This window comes from Xiphophorus couchianus, chromosome 1 (genome assembly GCF_001444195.1).
Source record: "Xiphophorus couchianus chromosome 1, X_couchianus-1.0, whole genome shotgun sequence".
NCBI lineage: Eukaryota > Metazoa > Chordata > Actinopteri > Cyprinodontiformes > Poeciliidae > Xiphophorus > Xiphophorus couchianus.
Window position 1 is genome coordinate 1,362,937 of NC_040228.1, and position 19,062 is coordinate 1,381,998.

Here is a 19,062-nt window from a genome sequence, read left to right on the forward strand (position 1 = left end):
AACTCAACTTTCAACTCAAATATGAAAACTGCTGCAAACAGATGCACAATTATACAGCTGTACATCTTTGACACGCAGAGGTGGAGCCTGCTGAACAACCAACAAGAATGCAGCCAGTGGTTTCTGAATAGTAAGTCAACATCCAGCTTGGCTGTGGTTGCTAGGTAACGGTGCAGTGTTACTCAACAATCAGGAGGTTTTTGAAATGTTTAATTTTCCAGACACCAAAAAACACAAGTTTATTTCCAAAAAACCATCTGGGTGGTGTTTTTTTCTTGTTGGTTGTTTTTGGAAGCAGTTGAGACCCAAAATGGAAGTATGAGAAATAAAAATCATAGGTGCTCTTTAACATTGATGACATACATTTGTAGATATATTTGACTTTAAAAGTTGGATTTTAAGTCTTTCAATGGCATTTGTCCCACCTTAGCTTTTGTGGTTTCTACAGTTTCCTCAGATGTGTATAAAGCTTTAAAAGCTAATGGAAAAATAGAATTTTGATGTGACAAAATTGTGACTTAGTTTTTCTTTCCTTTGGGTCTGCCTTTCAGGGTTTCTCGTGCGTCAGACGGTGATCAACGTGTGCCGACGGAAGCGCCTGGAGAGCGACTTGTACAACCCGCCGCATGTGAGGCGAAAACAGAAAATCACTGAAATTGTGCAGCGCTACCGCAACAAACAACTGGAACCTGAGTTCTACACCTCCCTCTTCCACGAGGTCGGAGATGGAAAGCCTCACCTCTAACCCCACTCCCTCCATCCTGTCCTAACACTGGCTCACACACACTCTTACCCTGAACCTCTACACAACATACAGCTGCGTTCACACATACATTCACAAACACGCACACACAAAATCTTTATATTTATACTGTACTATTTTGTTATTTATATGAATACATATATCAACACTGTTTGCCTTTGACTCTGAGATCAAAGTGTCAGAAACCATGCCAAGGTGAGGGAGAAACACCAACATTTCTGTATTCCAGCCACTCACCCTGGCTCTGAATGATGGAGAGTCTAATAGTCACTGTCTCTGTTCGTGTTTAGGTTCAGGCTTTGCAGCAAAGAAAAGGTTTGCTTGGTCTTTAATGCAATACGTCACTAACAATGTTGGCCTTTCTGAACTTGTACAAAACATTCTTTACACCTTTGTGATTATTACATGATTTTATGGGGTTTAGTAACATGAAATTGTGTCCAAATCTGTTTTTCATCATCAATCAAAACATTTTTCTGTTTGGACTTTTGCCAAGGATATAAACGTTTAATCGACATGACTGTGTTTTTGCAAGACAAAGAAGCTAAGGTTGACCCATAATCTTATCTCACCACTAACTATCCACGTCTTATTTTTTGCTAGCGTCAGCTACAGTCTTCCTCATGCAAACCTCACGTTTGGCCTTTGGTCTGTCCATTGGTTTCCTCCCATTTTCTTGTGTTGTTTTACTGAATGCAAATGTCAATTTTGATGCCCCCTGTGCTTCAAGCATGGCTCTCCTGTCACAGCCAGTAATGTGTGTGCGCGGCCATTTCTTTTTGCTCGTTCAGCCAGTCAGTCGACACTACATAAGGTCAGGGACCTTTTAAGAGTTCTGAACGTGGCATTAAAAATTGAAAGTTGTCACTTTAAATGAATGAAATCTCAAGACTACACTTTTTTTTTTTTAAATTATCATTTCTTTTTTTTCTTTTTTCTTTCCTTCAGAATCTGTCAACAAAACGCCGTTAGTTTCTCAGTAGTGCTGAAGTTTACTGATAGAGCTCATGGGTTTGGCCTTGATGTTTGCAGAGCTAAGCTTAGGCCAACCTCAGATCTGGTTTAGGTGTGAAGTCGCTGCAGATACCAAACTGAAACATTGCACAGTGTGTCTCTTCTAAACAACATCCGTATGATGGTTTCTCCAGCCAAAGCGCTCGCCGTAGCTCACAGTTTGATGATGAACAGTGCACACATCTTGAGTCAGCCTATGTGTGTAAAAAGGCTTAAGATTTCTGCACCATGCTGTATAAACTTGGTCAGATTTGCTGATTTAAGCTGTATTTCTTTGAAAACACTTTAAAAAAAATCTAATTTCTGTTAAGTTTGAAGTTTTGGCCTACACAAACGTACATCGAACTTTAATTTTTGCTTTATGTTTCACTCGTATTTTCTCACTGTATCTTGGTTTTGATTAATGCCCTCTGACTGTCTGCCTGTAATAATGTGACTTTTATTTATCACAAAGATGGAACAGGGCAAAACACCTCTTAGTTTCTGTTTGATATATATTGGAAAGTCTTAATGCACTGAGCACATTTTAACTATTTTTTTGTTACCTTACATGTCTTTTTGTACTTTTTTGCATTTTGAAAGAAAATCCCTGCTGAAGGAAGAGTTTTATCTTGTGAAATATGAATGAAGAGGCTTTGTGGAGTTTTTAACCTATCATGTCTAATTGTGACACTTTTTATGACAGTGCTGTATGCACACGCCTTTTCTGGAAGGAAAGTTCATTAAATATGCTTCGAAGAAACTGCATACAGTCAGTCACATGTTCCTGTTACTCCTCTGTTGTTGGACTGTATTTAAGAACTTGCTATGTATAGAAGTGGAAGATTTGTAAATATATGATAGCCTAAGGCATTCACAAGTTGTCTGTAGTGTTCCTCAGCGGAGACGATGGAGGGGAAAAAATGTATTTACGTCTGCAGTTATGTGTGGGAGGAACGCAATGGGTTTGAATGTAACATGCATCAATTAAAACTATTATTGACCTTTTAATTTTGCCCAGTCCTAATGTTGGATTCTGTTCTTGTGTGATTGAAGAAAAGTCAATTTTCTGCTTTGGTCTTCACCTGTTGCTGCACACTGCCAGACAGCTGGCTGAAAGTAGGCTTGGACACTAGGACACTCTGCTATCCTATAAACAAATTACAAAAAAATATGTTTGGTCATAAAAAAGAAGCCATATATTTTTCATGGTTATAAGTGTGCATATTGCCAAAAAAGCATTTTAAAACTGTTAGTCCATTATGTGGGTCTTTATTCCAGTTTTATTCTGTATCAAAATCTAAATGTTGTAGATGACAGTAATGTAACTGTATTAGTTGATATTTTTAAAGCCCCCTTTCAAGACCTACTATATATCTATGGGATTGAGGTCTGGGCTTTGATTAGGCCACTCCAAAACACCCAACTTGTTTTCTGTAGACATTAAACCATGTTTATTTACACTTTGCCAAAGCTTAGTTTGATTAGAAGTTTAGTTTTGAGAACAGTGCAGTCTTTCCATGTATGCTAAACTGTATTCAGGTCTGGACTTTGACTTGGCCATTAAAACATATGGATGTCCTTTGATCTGTATCATTCCATTGCAGCTCAGATTGGACATTTTCTTACAGCATGGTCTGTCATTGGGTTTTTAATGGTGATTTTAATAAACTGTATTTATAAAGACATTTACTGTATAGCTCCAGTGGAAATCACAAAGGGCTCATTCACAAGCTGATGATGGAAAGCTACTGGACTGTAACTATGGCTGCCCTGTGGCAGGCTGACAGAAGCAAGGTTGAGATGTGTTGCCCAAAGACACAAACGACAAGGCGGGAATCAAACCAGCGATTCATCGAGGAGCTCCTACTGCTGTCACCCAGATTTATGGTCTCTTCTGAGCAGAGCAGCTTCCGCTGAGACCTGGGACTAACGGAACAACTGCATTAAAACCCTGCTTAAACTACACACATTTGCCGATTATTTTAACTTCTGATGGCAGTTGGTGGCACTGCTTTTATTTAGAGGTATTGGAGTATAACGAGGTAAGTACTAATGCAATCCACAAAGTTTTAGTGATTATTATTCATAGGAAAAATACATTATTCAAAGATGCTGCAGCAGAAAATAGTTAATATTCAAAAAATTATAACTTTGCTAGATGCTGAACATAAACAGTGCTGAGTTTGGAAGTGACTGAAGATTTATCACTAAACACAATATAGATCAGTAAAATCATTTAGAAATTCACATCTGTTGCTCAGGAGCTGCTAAATGAGATTCTGCAGTCTTAAAAAATGTATGTAATCATTTTAGACTTTAATGTGAATAGTTTACCAGCAGGCGTACTTTAATCAAAAAATGCAGTTATTTCTGCCGGGCAGAACGACCGAAACTCGGGGATCCGTCTCACATAAAGCCCTAATGAGCTTCCATAGGGGAGGAAACTGGAGAACTTTAGCAGGTAGGCTAACTTTAGCATTTGGTTTATTGGTTCATAATATAGACCAAGCATAGATGCCTTTTGATAATTAATCACAGAATTTGTATAAAAGCTGTAATTTAATATTTTAAATTACAGCTTTTATCCACCTTATTCCGAGCCCCCATGAGGCTTTGCGTGATTTGTTAGCGCGACTTCCGCCGCTAACCGGAACCGCCATTTGTTTAAATGTTAGCAACTCGCTAACCGGCTTTCCACAGAAGTTTTAGGCTATAAAATATGTGTGAACTCCAGCTATCACAGTTTACAAGTGGCAATATTGTTTTACCGCTACTACAGCTAATACTGGGAGGAATGGCGACTTGAAGAAATGGCCGCAAATAACCCGTACTCGCATATTTAGCTACTTCACTGACTCAGTTGCTTCGGATGCAAATGCGGGTTTTCTTCCCTTCGCTTTCTATCCACGCTATGAAATGGGTACACATAAAGCATTTTGGGTTCTCTGTTCAAGTTTAGGATGTTTAGCCAAATTCTTTTTGTTTCCTTATCTGTCGGTAGACGATGAAAACTACCGCTTTTGTTTTGGGAGCATGTTCAAGACACACCTGTTGCTGCCACAAATTAAACTTGGTCTGATTATTAAAGTACAGCCACGAACAGCACAACAGTTACCCAAGCTCCGCAAGGGCAGACACTTTCCAGTGGCAAGTTGCTCTCTATAACAGGTTAATGTGTGATTCGGTTCTAGTAGTCCAGTGGGGAGATTCTCCCTATTATGGTCTGGAGCGCAACAGCTGTGGTCATTTCTCCGCTGATTTGCAGCGACACTCAGCAACAGAGAACCTCGAGATTCTGGTTGTGATGGACTAAATGAACCCAGATGTTTTATTTTGTCTTATAAAACATTTTCCTGGCCCAAACATAATGATAAAGACTTAGATCATGAACTTAATTATTTTTTTAAATACAAGCTAAAAATAAAATTCACATTACAAGAAACTAATATTATGTAGTTCTGGTATTTTACACTGTCGGCTCAGAACGGCAGCTCAGAACTCTGACCAGCTTCTCTTCTTTATTACTGTCAGTTCTTCAGCGAAACGAGCTGCTAGAAGCGCTGCTAATTTACGGTCATTCAGTTAGTTACAAAACGTAATGATCGTGTTCCTGTCGCTCCTCGTGATTAAACTCACAATTACGATCCTGTGTGCTGAACAGCTCTCTGCTGTGTGTCCGTGAATAAGTTTAACTAAATGCTGTATAAAGAGAGATGTAACTTCTATCATGAATATAGATTAGCAAAAAATAATACAAATTACAGTGAAATACTGCTACTTCGGGTGGGCGCCAGAAGTAAGACAAATAATCGTTTCCCCAGTAAGACTCTCAGGAATAAGGTGGATAGATTCTGCTTAGGTTTCTTAGGTTTCTTAGGACCTATGTATACCACGTGATATTGGAGACCTTGACCTTTTTTATTGTAGAAGTTTTTGAGACTCAAAATACATAATAGTAGACTATAAAAAGATACAGTGTAATATGACCACTGCGATGGGGTTACAAACACTGAGACAATGTGTCACAATAACATTACATAAATACAGTAAAAATGGCGCATAATGTAAACTGGCTGTACTCTGGAGATGGTTTACAAGTCATGTCTAATACGCATGCGCATATGCGTAGGCGTGCAGTAAGGTTCGCGCGGGGGATGGCTACGTCATAATGGATTATGACGTGAACCAGTATCAAAGGCAGCTTACTGCTACGGTTTAGTTTTAAGTAAACTTAATGCCAAGAGGAGAAGCCGCAGTGAGCAGAACGTCGTTTCTTTACGGAAAACTTTGAAGAAAAAAAAACGTTGAAAAATGGAAGAGTCAAACGGGCAAATGAACAGAAGCATCCACATTTCCATTGACAACCTGGAGGACATCATATTGCCCCGCCTGAACACTTTAACATCAGCACAGTGGACCTTGCTTTCACAAGGTCTGAGGGATTCACATATAACAGCAGTCATGGCTGACATACTTACCAACATTTTTCAACAATGTGTGGAAAATTCACTGACCGTCCTTGTGCCAATATTGGAAGATTGTATGACGAAGTCCATGAAGACTAAAATGCCAGATGAAAACATCAGTGTGCATTTGACCAACATGATTTCAACAGAAATGGCCATTGTCCTCGAGGTGTCTCCACCAGAAGAAGTCTGTGAGAGCAGCATGGAGTTGAACTCATTGATGGAACAGGAGGTCTCTGAAAAAGTAACGTCCATTGCAAATGGCATCAAGAGAACCTCTAGTTTTCCTGCAGAACCAGCAGTGTTTGCAAGTGGTTGCATTTCTAACCTGAGAAATTTCAACAAAATGGTTTCCAATGCAGTTCAGTGTCTTCGCAAACACATAAACAGAGTCAGCTCAAGATGCATCGAAAGATATTGGAGTGCGTTCACAAAAAAGCGAACCTCAGGTGTGTCTCCAGCAGAAGCAGAGACTGCCTTTGACCTTACAGAGAGAAGCGTTTCTCCTAGTGTGAAATCTCTCTATTCTGTGGCCTCAGTTAGCGAGAGCATTGCTGAAATCATAGAGAAATATTCTGATGACGCAGGCGATGCGAAAGGTGCAGAAGATGATGCAGATTTTTGCCTAGATCATTTAGAAGTAAACGAGGTTGCAGATGGAATTAGCAAAACGATTATTGACGACCTTCATTACTGTAAGGCTGAAGGTTCGGTTGGACAGAAAGATCCAAGTTGTTCATGTGCTCCTCATTTTAATTTGAAAAAGATTGTTGGTGATATCAGAAACCTTTTCCGGTCAAAGGGCAAAACTGATCCTGCTGGAAAAGAAGAAATAGTCAAAAAACCACAATTTTCCAGATTTGCAAAGGATCAGTTCGCCACCTTGGCATCTTCTTTGGAGATCTCATTCAAGGACTCAAGTGACACAAATGTGGTGAAACTGAAGCAAGATGTATATATGTCAAACACATTGGCTCGCCTCATGTTTCCTGGATGTGTCCCTGAAGATTCATCAGGGATGAAAACAGACCAAATTCCTAAGCTGGATTTTCAGTCCATCAAACCTCAAATTGACAGACTGTGTGCAGAATTCATGAAAAACCCACAGTTGAATGACAAGATCAAGCAGTTTTCCAAGGAACTGACAGATAAATTATATACTGATATCACCAGTAGCCATCATTATAACCTTCCTGTTCCCCCCGAAAACCTTTCAGAGTCTGTCCTCTCTAGCGAGAAAATAAGTGACATGTCTGGCCAAACAGAAATTTGCCCTGAAATATTTTATGCCAGAACAGAAGACGAGGTGAGGAGATTTCTCCAAAACATATTTCTTTGGCTCAAAAATGAGGAAATTAATCGCATAAGTGAGAGTGACAGGGTGTCCAATGTGCTCTCGGAGATCAATGATCTCGTTGGACAAACATATGATACCCAAATCCCCAAACCCATGTCTCCAGGAACTGAGAAGGACTCTATCCCAACCATTGGAAGAGAATTCAAAGAGCAGCCTGAATATCCTGTAAAAGCTGAAACTGACTCCCTGATTGATTCATCGCTTACAGCACCAGGGACTAGGTATGTCAGATTTGTTGAAGAAATCACGATCATTCCAATTCCAGAGATAAATGAAACCACAGAACAAAAGAAGAACGATCTGGAGGAATGTATGAAATGCTTTGCAATGAGAGCATTTTTGAACTGCTGGGAGAAAAACGGTGGGCCAGTGAGTACTACAGACATGAAGAGAATCTTGTCTTATCTGTCAGTGGAGATCATACAGGAAATCGCAGACTTTGAAGTCAGTAAGGACAATGACAAAGTTAATGTCTTTGTTACAGACCTTTACCGTGATCTGAAAAATCAGTTTGGCTCAACTAGAGATCTGTGGAAGGCTGCAACGTCACTAGATGGCCATCCTCTTCAGGATGCCATATTGAAATATTTAAGAAAGCACTTTCCCATGACACGCAAAATGAGTTCAACTGAGAAGATCACTTCAACACTCACAGATATTTTTTGCTTCCTAAAATAGAGAGGATCTTGACCTGCCATTAGATTACAGACCACAAACATAATCTCACAATTACAAAATTCAGGAATAATGCAGGTATAGTGCACTTGGATTGCAGATCAGAGTTTTTGTTTCTGTTTATTTTTTATGTTAGTTTCAAGCTCATTCCTTTATTGATCTCCATTGCTGTTCATTTGTCTTCCATCTATTCCCTTCATTTTTCCAGCAACAGGTGTTTGAAAGAGGTCCAGCCCAAAGTGGAGGAATTTCAGTCTCTCGCAATCTTGTTCACGAATCAGGGAAAAATGGAGCGGGAGATCGATGGACAGCTTGGTGCAACGTCTACAGTGATGCATACTCTTTACTGCTCTGTCATGATGAAGAGAGAGCTGAGTCAAAAGGCGAAGCTCTTGATTTGCTGGTCCATCTACGTTCCCACCCTCACTTATGGTCACAAGCTTTGGGCCATGATTGAAAGAACAAGATTGCGGATACAAGAGGCCGAAATGAGTTTCCTCCGTAGGGTGTTTGTAGATGGATGGATGGATGGATGGATGGATGGATGGATGGATGGATATGGATGGATGGATGGATGGATGGATGGATGGATGGATGGATGGATGGAAGGATGGAAGGATGGAAGGATCAAACTAAATTTAGAAAGGTCAGGGCATCAAAGTCAAAATCCCAGCCTGGCTTTTTATATCTGGATTCTTACGGGTTAGGTTTTCGTCGGGTTCTCCGGTTTTTCCTTTAAAAAAAACATTCATGTATTCCAATTCGGTATGCTAAATACCCAATTCACATTTCCTGTTGACAGAAATGTGAAGAGAATGGCCACTGTCTCTAGCTGCAGTCCTCGAAGACCGGTGTCCTGCAGCCTTTAGACGATCAAATTATAAGGTCATTAGCAGGACTCTGGATGCACATTATCAATTGATTAATTACAAAGTATGTATAAAATGTTGACTGACATTCTTAAACCCAAAAATAAATTTGAGTGCTTTCTCTGGACCTTCTAGATTTATATATAGTTATATGAACATATTTCCATATCCATGCTTGTCATTTTAAATATTTATTTTACATTTAGTCATATTTAAATTACTTGCACATGTGTGCGTGTGCGTGTGATCAACTTGTGTTCAACTTGTGTATGAACATATATATATATATATATATATATATATCTGCGACAGACTGGCGACCTGTCCAGGGTGTACCCCGCCTCTCGCCCGGAACGTAGCTGGAGATAGGCACCAGCAACCCTCCCGACCCCATTAGGGACAAGGGTGAACAGAAAATGGATGGATGGATATATATATATATATATATATATATATATATATATATATATATATACTGTATATATACTGTATATGTTATATTACATACGATTACAGCAAAGCAAAGGAAACTTTTAGGTTACAGAATAGGAAAATAGAATTAATTTGAACTAATTTAATCTAATAAACTATTAACAGTTAATCTAAATCAATTAATTGTTTGCATTTCTACTTTAGATATTTTGAATAAGCCTTGAATATATTGATTGAACCTTGAATATTGTCATCTTTTTAAATAATAAATAAGTACATTTTTGCCAAAAGTAAATTCTTTTTGTCTAAAACATCTTGTGGAAAAATCCAAAATTCCTTTTGTGTTAAGGTTAGGGAGTAGGGTGAGAGGAAGTCTTTGGTCATTATTTTATATTGCATAAACCTTGCTTATATTAAGTGAACATTAAATATATTGAATGAAATATATATTCGGTGTTTATTTAATATATTCAAGATTCATTCCATAAATTAACTTTCAATAAATTCACACTTTCATTCAATAAATTGAAGGGTTAATATAGTATATTTAAGGCTTATTCAATAAACCTTGCAAATATTGAATAAACATTGAATATATTGAATGAAAGTTTGAATATTTTGAATTAACCTTGAATATTTTGAATGAACTCTGGATGTAATGGCTGCTTATTTGTTTCTTCACTTTTCATATGAATTTTCAAGAACTTCCACTAGAAGGCCCTTCTCCACAGAACATACAAAAAAAGAATCTTCTAAATATACAAAAGGCATACACAATAATAAACAATGTTACAAACTGACATTTCTGTCTCTTACACTGGACATGTTAAGCGAATGATGAATGTATCGAATGAAAGTCAGAATATGTTGACTAAACCTTGTATATATGGATTAAACATGGAATATACTTAATGAAATCTTGATTATAGTAAATAAACCTTTAATATATTGAATAAACCTTGTATGTGTTGCACAAACCCTGAATATATTACAGTTTTTCTTGTCAACTACAATTGGGAGATCAGTGACAAGAGATAATGAAATTCACATTTATTTCCTTTAGCGTAATTTGTTGACACACCATGTCATTGTGATACAATAAGCAGAACACAAATAAAAAAATGGGAGAATGAGACCATCTCCTTAAGTAAAAACTGTGCATGCAGTAGAGACAACAGTGCAGTCTTTATATACTTTCCATCTCCATGCTGAGAAAAATAAATCCTCAATGGTGTAAGGTAATGGAAAGCAGGGTGAGAGGAAGTCCATCAGCATCCTGTTGTGGGTTGTAAACCATATCCGGATGATGATGGAGGAGGAGTGATGGAAACGAACATATCCTCTGTCTCCTCTGTCTCATCTTCTGTTCTGACCCCGTCCAAATTCTCATCCTTCCATTGACAGAAATGTAGCATTGTTGATGGTGCAAGAGATTTAACCTTGAGCTTTTTCAGAAAACTGGTTGCTCAGTGGTTGAGCTGATGTTTCACACATTTATCTACATTGGAGAAACTTGGGATTCACCTGGAAGCAATTTATCACTTCAGGACAGATTTAGAAAAAGGTCTCAGAAATGGATATAAATATGCTTGACAACTTATGACAACTTATTCAAGCATTTGCATATTTAAGATTTATGCAGCAAACTTATTCTTAAATGTTGTGGAGATCGAGACAAATCATCAAAGATCTGTAATACATTTTGATCAACATAAGCAATTGAAAATGTAGGAAAAAGCAGAGATTTATGCATCACTTTCATGGATGTACAAGCATTTGCAATGTGTTCATAGAAAAGAGAATTTGCTCTTTTGTTTAATTTTTTTAGCATGTAAAGCACATTGATTTGCGTTGTTGCTGAAATGTGCTATGCAAATATATTTGCATTGCCCTGGCTTCTTTATGTACTGTATCAGCCTAAAAACATGCACCGTCAGTTAAATCCACCAGAGGGCGCGTTTCCCCTACATTTTTTAGGCCAGGCGGCCATCCCAAACGTAATGACTATTACAGAAAAGCTCAACGTTTACAATTTACATAGTAATTTAAAAATAATTAACACGTCTTAGCATTTTCTCCATAAATTTTAAATATAATGACATACTAAATGGTATATTTAAGTCTAAACAATTAATGTTTGCCTTAACCTGGTATCAAAAATCGGATCTTAATTCTTGCTAAGATTTCAGTAACTTGGTTTTTTCTTTTACATTTTAGTAAATATTTATGTATTCTCTCGTTGGGTTGTTTTTTTACACTTCAAATGTTGTTTCGGTTGTTGTTAAAGTTAACTAATAATTTGTTTTACCAATCACCAGGGTAAGTACGCGGTGAATTTGTTGTTTTAATGTTGAGGTACCAGGGTGTGACGCTAGTTTATTTATTCTGTTGTGTTTCTCCGGCTGCCTCAGAGGTAGAAGCTAAGGCGCAGCAGCAGACAGACATACAGCTGTGTGTTTGTTTGAGAGCTCATAGCGGTGGCTCCCCCTCTCTTTCTCCACTACTCAGCTGGTGTTGCGACCTCACCACCAGGCTCTCTCTCTCTCTTTCTGCTTCTGGTTTGCTTACTTTTCGCCTGAACTTTACTTGCTTATGTTGCGTCGAGCATCACAGCTCTGCGAGAGGTTTTGGAGAACTTCCTTCGGCGAGATGGACTGAACCAGGTCTCCTGTCAGGAGTGCGGATACGTCAAACAGAAGACGTGCGTTTTGTTTTTTAACTATTTATTTTATTTTATTTTATTGAGAGATTTCGACCTGTTCTCTCCATCATGGAAGAGAACGAGGGGCAGCATGAGAACGGGGTTCACGTCGTGAAGGACTCGGACAGACAGCAGCGGCTCCGGCTCTGCGTTTTGAACGAAATACTCAACACAGAGCGGGACTATGTCCGGACGCTGCTCTTCCTTCAGTCGGTAAGTTTGACATTTACCCCCCCCCCCCCCTCCCCCCCGGTCTCTATCTGTCGCGCTGGGTGCTGATATCCACTTTCCTCTGTCTGCAACACAGCGACACAAATTACTACCCACACTGGGTGCAGCACTGACTACCCTGGTTTCTGCTTCTCCACTTTGACAGATGTGAATCCCATGTTAATGTTTGAAGTCCGACACAGGTTAGGAGTTTGTTTGGAATCGTTAGACATGCACCCACTAAGGACCTGACCTCCCGTTTCCAAATTTATAAGATACATTTTTTCTAAGCACTGGGCATAGGGCTGGGCATTTATCCTCCTGAGACCCAGCAATACATTTTTATCCTCTGTGGAGGACATAGGTTTTTTGTTCATAACTCTGAAACCATACATGCCACTGTGTTAAATCCTGTTGGTCCTTAGAGAGGACATCCTGGGCCCCGAAATGTGTTCATATTTGCCACAAGAGAGTCCCGATGTCCTCTCCAAAGGACATAATCTAAAAAATAAATAAAAACATGTTTTGAAATTTTTTCAATTGTAGAGATGTTTTTTCACTCCAAAGAGTCATGTAGTGTAAAAAAAAAAAAATCAAAAACTTTTTTTTTTCTGGGTCTCAGGAATATAGCATCGTTTATCATTTACTGTGATAAATTTCCTATCATGATAAGAATTTTGATATCGATATCAAAATAAGATTCAATTAACGATCTTTAAAATTCCTCAAAGCTGTCTATTGCTGAGATTTTTAATTTCATAATTTTTCATCAAGAGTATCAATAAAAACCCATACATTTGAAAATATGTTTAAATGCAGTTATTGTGAGCAGTTAGTGATATAAATCACACTTTTTAATGTGACTGCTGTCAAAAGGAGGCATATTACAAATTTTTTCCAAGAGCAACACTCGTGTTTGTGGAACTATGATTGTTGTGCCATTCAGCAACCTAAAGGAGTAATAAGTAGTTCATATTGGCACTTTTACGATTATCACAATAGTACTATAAAATACTGTGATAAATCCATATTGCCCAGCCCTACTATGAAACTCATAAATGAGAAAAGTGCTTAAGTTAAACACATTGTCTCTAATGTTAATGAAGCTTACCAGAGAATCACAGGTTCTCCAGTTGGCTGCCTTTTTGTGCATTTAGTTAATCAGGAGGGGGAAAAAATCTGATTCTTTTACAATTGAACCAATCAGAAAATTTCTGATTTGGATGTCTAGTCCACTGATCGGAGCATGTTTTGAACACCTCTCCTTTGTGTGCTAAAGCTCAAGTCTGACACGCTGAAAGGTGGCATGAATTCAAAGGGACTTTACAAAAAAAAAAAAGATAATCACAGCCATTGAGCTGCAGCTCCAAGCCTTCCCCAGACTCGGATAAGAAACTATTTTCAGCAGTTTCTTATTCAGTCATTGGTCAGGATCTCCTTTCTGAATGAACTGACTGGTCATTTGTTTTTTTTTTTTTGCTCGCTCCTTTCAGCCTTGGGCTTTTTTTTTGCTTCCCACCTGCAGGTGACTATTCAGCTCATCGCTTCTTGCTGTCATCTTGCAAAACCTCTGCCATGTCACCTCAGTTACTTGTTCATTGTAGGTGGCACCTGCCTCCAACTGTGACCAGATTATGGATGTGTGGTCTGCATAAAACATCTTTATTATAATACAATGCTAATTGCTGAGGGGAAATTCCCCTCTTTTATTGGCCCCCTCTTCCCTCTCTGTAGAAGAAAAGTCAGAGGTCAGGCTCAAATGCAAAGCCTCACCCTGGAGCAAACGGCCTATTCAGTTTCTGTCCTTTGGCTCCCTGCTGGTTGGAGGGCAAAGACTGGTTGTTACCATTCTTAACCTTAGAGATGTATTTATTAGCATCCAGATGATTCCTGGCGTTTTCCTGTTTTCATCGTCTGGTAGATATTTGTCAAGCTTGGCGTTGGTTCCCTCTTTCCTCTGTGCTGTCGCATGTTAAGGACTTCCTTAAAGTTCTGCTTGCCTGCAGAGCCGCGTCCTGTCACTCAGAACATGCATGATCGAAAAAAAAAAACCCCAAAACAGCCATGTGATGAAAACTTATTATCCCACTTTTGTTTTTATAGCACTCAGGTGATCTTTTGGAAATTTATGTTGGATGTTTTCACTGGATGGACTCATCTCCAGCTTAGACCCAGATCTGAACCTCATTGTAGCATAACACAGAATGACGTTCAGTGTTACACCATATAAAACCCACTGGGCATTAGTAAAGTGTCCGGTGGGTTTCGTATGGCAGCGGTTGTCACCTGATATCTTGCTTTACCACCCCTCTGCCTTCCTCTGCTACCCCCAAGTGGGAGCAGAGGTTTGCCCCCATCCAGCTTGTCTGTGCTGTTGATAAGGGAGCTCACAGCATTTTCAGTAAAAATAAAATATGAATCTGGAACTGGGGTGGGGATTACAGATCTCTGGAGAGCCGCACAATCAAGAGGCAGTGATAGGGGGATGACAACAAACTGATCATGAAATCAAATTGTTAGTTGTGTTTTTCTGATTCTACACGTTGTTTTTATCCCGAACCCAGATAAACTGTGAAACTTATTCCCCGTTTTGAGAGCTGCACAAGGAAACATCAGTGGAAATGGAGAGTGAGGTTTTTACCTTGGGGTTTATAAGCCAGTTGATGCCACGGTGCTGCCCTTCATGCTGAATGTTGGTGAAGTCTGTAAAATCTGATAATGTGGAGCTAAAGCTGTGATGTGACTGACAGGGTTTCAGCTGCCTGCCTCCACATTTTTATTTCACTGTACCTCCATGTGCAACCCCTTAGAAAACGACATAAATCTCTGATTTTTCTGTAGAGTCCCTTTTAGGTTCTCCTTTTCTTCCTCTGATTGTTTTCCTTATTGCTGGGGGGATTTTGAGCATTTCCATGTTGCAGATTGAACAGTATTTCAAAATAGACCCTTTATTTTCCTCTGACTTTGTGCTCTTGAGCAAACTTTTGGACCCTTCACTGTTTCTTCATCAGGATGACAACACTGATTCTGAATGGGCCAGTTTCAGATTCTCACAAGGCGATGACCTTTAGTAAATCTCCTGGTTCCAAACATATAAAATTATGTGAATGTAATTGCTTTTAACGAAAAAGTCCTATGAAAGTTTTAGGATGTCAGAACAGTAGACCTCCTCCTGTTGGCGGATTTTTCTGTGGAGCGTAACTTTACACCGTCGTGACAGTAGGATGGGAACTTTAGTGGGTTTTTTTTAAGTGAAACAGTTGAAAACACAGTTTTACTGACACACTAAGTGGATGGTTATCCAGCTTGGGCCTCTCAGCTGTTCTGCATGTCTCTCATCCCCTGGCACTTACCAACTCCAACAACCTCATCCAGGTTAGTAGGACGTGCATGCAGGGATGTTGTGAGGTGAGGAAGGGGAAGGAAGGATGGAGCCAATGGGGATTAAAATGACTGTTTGCTCAGCATTATTGCTTAAAAATCTATTTTAGTCTTAGAGCATAGTGGAGGACGTCTGATTTGAACATTTCCAAGTTTCTGCTGATAACTCCTGCTATACTGCTCTACGTTTTGTCGTGACATCCCCCCCGCCCTGTTGGTGTTTGATCGCTACTTAGCGCCACAGATTTGTGGGGATTTTCTCTCTATCGGCATGGCTTTGTTGATGTGATCCAGCCAACTGGATTTTCCCCATGCTGGGATCCACCGACACCAAAACGCTCACTAGCATCATACCTGCTGGATTTCAGGGTGTTTTTCTTCAAAACCATAAACAAACATGGTTTTTGGCCACTTTTTTTTTTTCTTTTTTACCACAGTGGCCCATGTTTCACCGAATCTCATTCTGTAAAAACAAGAGTGGAAATATGAGGCCAATATATCAGTGGTTTGGTGTTAATTCTGAGATGTGAAAAAGGATTTGAGAGATGAGGAGGGATAACGGGAAACATCTGGAAATTCTGCCAACTCTGACCTTTGCTTTGGGCCACACAAGAAAGATTAGTGCTCTAATGCTGATGTGTGAATTCAGCTAGATTGTGTTTTGGTGTGTGACTGTTGAGGTTTCAAAGTTTTTACCTGAAACCATTCCTGCAGTTTAAAGTGCAATTAATGAGAGATCTCTGTGTAGTCCACTTTAATTGAACTTTTGTTTGCCTGGAAAGTCTGATTTGTTTGGGGGAGATGTGAATGCTCAGATGAACTCTCCTAAAGAAATGAACTCTGGTCCTACAAACCTCGGTTTGAGTTTGGTTGAAGAGAACTCTGCTGCTGTTTGGATGTGTGTGAACGCCAAGCAGACCGTAGACTAGGGATGCAGAAAAAAATCGATTCTGTAATTAAATTTCTAGTCCTGGAAATCAATTCAAAATGCTCAAACATTGATTCAAGTTTGCTTAATGTTTTGTAAAATTTTGTTTTGAATAATTCTTTGATATGTTTTATTTCATATAAAGCCAGACAGCTAAGCAAACTTAAAGCTGGCCATTTAAGTTACAGAATTATATGCAAAAAATATTTTTGTGGTTTTTACCAACAAAAAGAGAAATCCTACAAACTAAAATCTGACGCGTCTCCAGTTTTGTTTGCATTGGGTGAAGAAGGAAGCTTTAACTTAATGTCTTGTTCAGAAGTTTTCATGTTGTTTCCTTCAGTGGTTCTTGGTTCAGCGCCCCCACAGGCGAGAAGAGGAACAGTTTTTTCAATTAGTTTAGTTTGTTTGGCACAGTGCAGTGTGAAAGTGAACTGCAGCAGCTGAAAATGCAACAAATGTTCCCAATCAATCAAATTGAGTTTTATAGATTTTAGAAGTATCATGAGCTTGTTAAACTGTCTTCCCATAAACTGTCTTCTCATACCTGCTCACATCCAGTGACTGCATATCTGCTGAAATGTTTCTCTCATCTGCCTCTTGATTACTTTTCTTGCTGTTGTTTAGACAAGCAAACAGGATGACACGTGCCCTGGTCCGCATACAAACACAAAGAGCCATCGAGCTGAAGCTAGAGGAAGACAGACATACAGGAAGCCGCTCTGAGCTTCCTCCACTAGCTGAAGCATGTGTCTACCTCTTTCCTATTTCCTCTTTTTTTTTTTTAAACCCCCTCTCTGTTTCACCACTCCTGCCCTCCCCACTCTGTGGGAAAGACCAGCATCAAATTTCTCTTGGCTGGAGAGTATAAATAGCTAAAGATTCTAACTCTCATCTTTGCCACAACCCTGGTGGTTTCAGCTCACTGCAGCACGGTTACAGTCAGATAAACACTGGCGCATTTAACTGGATGGAAGGGTGACCTATTGAGACTTAGCAGCAGGTACAGCAGCTGCTTGGACTTTGTGGCTTTTTTATTTTAACTCTCTGCTTCTGAGCATAACCTGCAAATCAAACTGATTAATGGTTCAGCTAAACAACTCTTAACTTGGGACAATTCTGGTGCTTTGCAGTGAAAGTATTGCACCAGTCAAAGTCACTATAAAGGAGCGGGGATAATTGTCTGTTACAGCTTAATCTGGCTGTGCTTTTTATAGTCATGTGTGTTTATAAGCCATTTCTTTAAGGCATGAGACTGCAGTAGGAATTTTAAGAATTCAAGTTAACAAGTCTGAGCCACTGTTAACCCCAAAGGTATAATGTAAAAGCAAAACAAAAAAGAAAGAAAGAAAAGAAAAACCCACTCAGCCTCCTCTTCAAGAGATTGTTGCAGATTCTTCTTGTGGTACAGTAAAAAGCCGTTGTTGGTTTGCTCAGTGAAACTGCTGTAAGAAGTCATCATCTCTTTATCAATCATCAGATAATACAGCGAAGAAGCACAGTGTGGAACAGAAGGCAGTGAAGACGTGTAGAAAAGTCTTCTTTTCTACACGTCTTCACGTGTAGAAAAGAACACGTTCTTTTCTAGGCGTGTAGAAAAGAACACGTCTTTTCTACACGCCTAGAAAAGACGTGTAGAAAAGCCTTCAATTAACACGCTGTTCATCAGCGTGTTAATTGATGGGATGTGAGTTTGAAGATCTACTTTCTCAGGATGGCTCCAGTAATGCTGCGGAGTGTGGATGGGACAGCAGGCAGATGGCGCTGTTTTTTCCTTCTCGAATGCAACCAGGAAAAAAGTTGAGATTTTAACTTTCCTTCAGAAGAGCACAGCAAGAAAAGAAGTTCTGTTTGCAGGTTGCCACAAACCTCTTAGGAGACGCAGCTGACACCTGAAGCAAGGCGCTCTGGTCAGATGACACCAAACTGTACACTCAGACTGACATCCAGTTTGAGACATGGTGTGGTCAGCATCATGCTCTGGGAATGCTTCTTCTCATTCGGGACAAGAAAGCAGATTCGATTGCAGGGAAGATGAATGGAGCGAATGTTCACCTTTCACCTTAAATATGCAGCCAGAGCAACAGCTGCTTGGTTTAAAACAACCTTTATTCATGTGTTGGAATGGCCTAGTCAAAGTCGTTTTCACTTCTTTCAGTTTTACCTCATCAGTTTAATGAGAAGTAGATTTATCTAAGTCCTGATGAGGGTAGAATGGCAGTTTTTATGATGTGTTTGTCAGCAAGATATGATATGATAACATGTAATAAATCTTAACATCAGT

At 39.3% G+C, this 19,062-nt stretch overlaps 2 protein-coding genes across 15 annotated transcripts in view; both read left to right on the forward strand.

Annotated features, from left to right (window-relative positions):
* Positions 1-2,767, forward strand: part of LOC114159411 (Ral GTPase activating protein non-catalytic subunit beta) — a 28,923-nt gene extending 26,156 nt beyond the window's left edge. For 11 of the 12 annotated variants that reach the window (XM_028041454.1, XM_028041408.1, XM_028041840.1 and 8 more), the window contains one exon: positions 552-2,767. In XM_028041454.1, the coding sequence (XP_027897255.1) occupies positions 552-745 (194 nt within the window). In that variant the 3' untranslated portion in view covers positions 746-2,767. The remainder of the gene's footprint in view (positions 1-551) is intronic. The other variant, XM_028042096.1, reaches the window with a different exon arrangement.
* Positions 2,768-11,945: 9,178 nt separating this feature from the next.
* The window catches only part of prex1 (phosphatidylinositol-3,4,5-trisphosphate-dependent Rac exchange factor 1), a 99,324-nt gene continuing 92,207 nt past the window's right edge, over positions 11,946-19,062 (forward strand). For 2 of the 3 annotated variants that reach the window (XM_028044847.1, XM_028044934.1), the window contains exon 1: positions 11,947-12,472. In XM_028044847.1, the coding sequence (XP_027900648.1) occupies positions 12,329-12,472 (144 nt within the window). In that variant the 5' untranslated portion in view covers positions 11,947-12,328. Of the gene's footprint in view, positions 12,473-19,062 lie in introns of all 3 variants that reach the window. The other variant, XM_028045013.1, reaches the window with a different exon arrangement.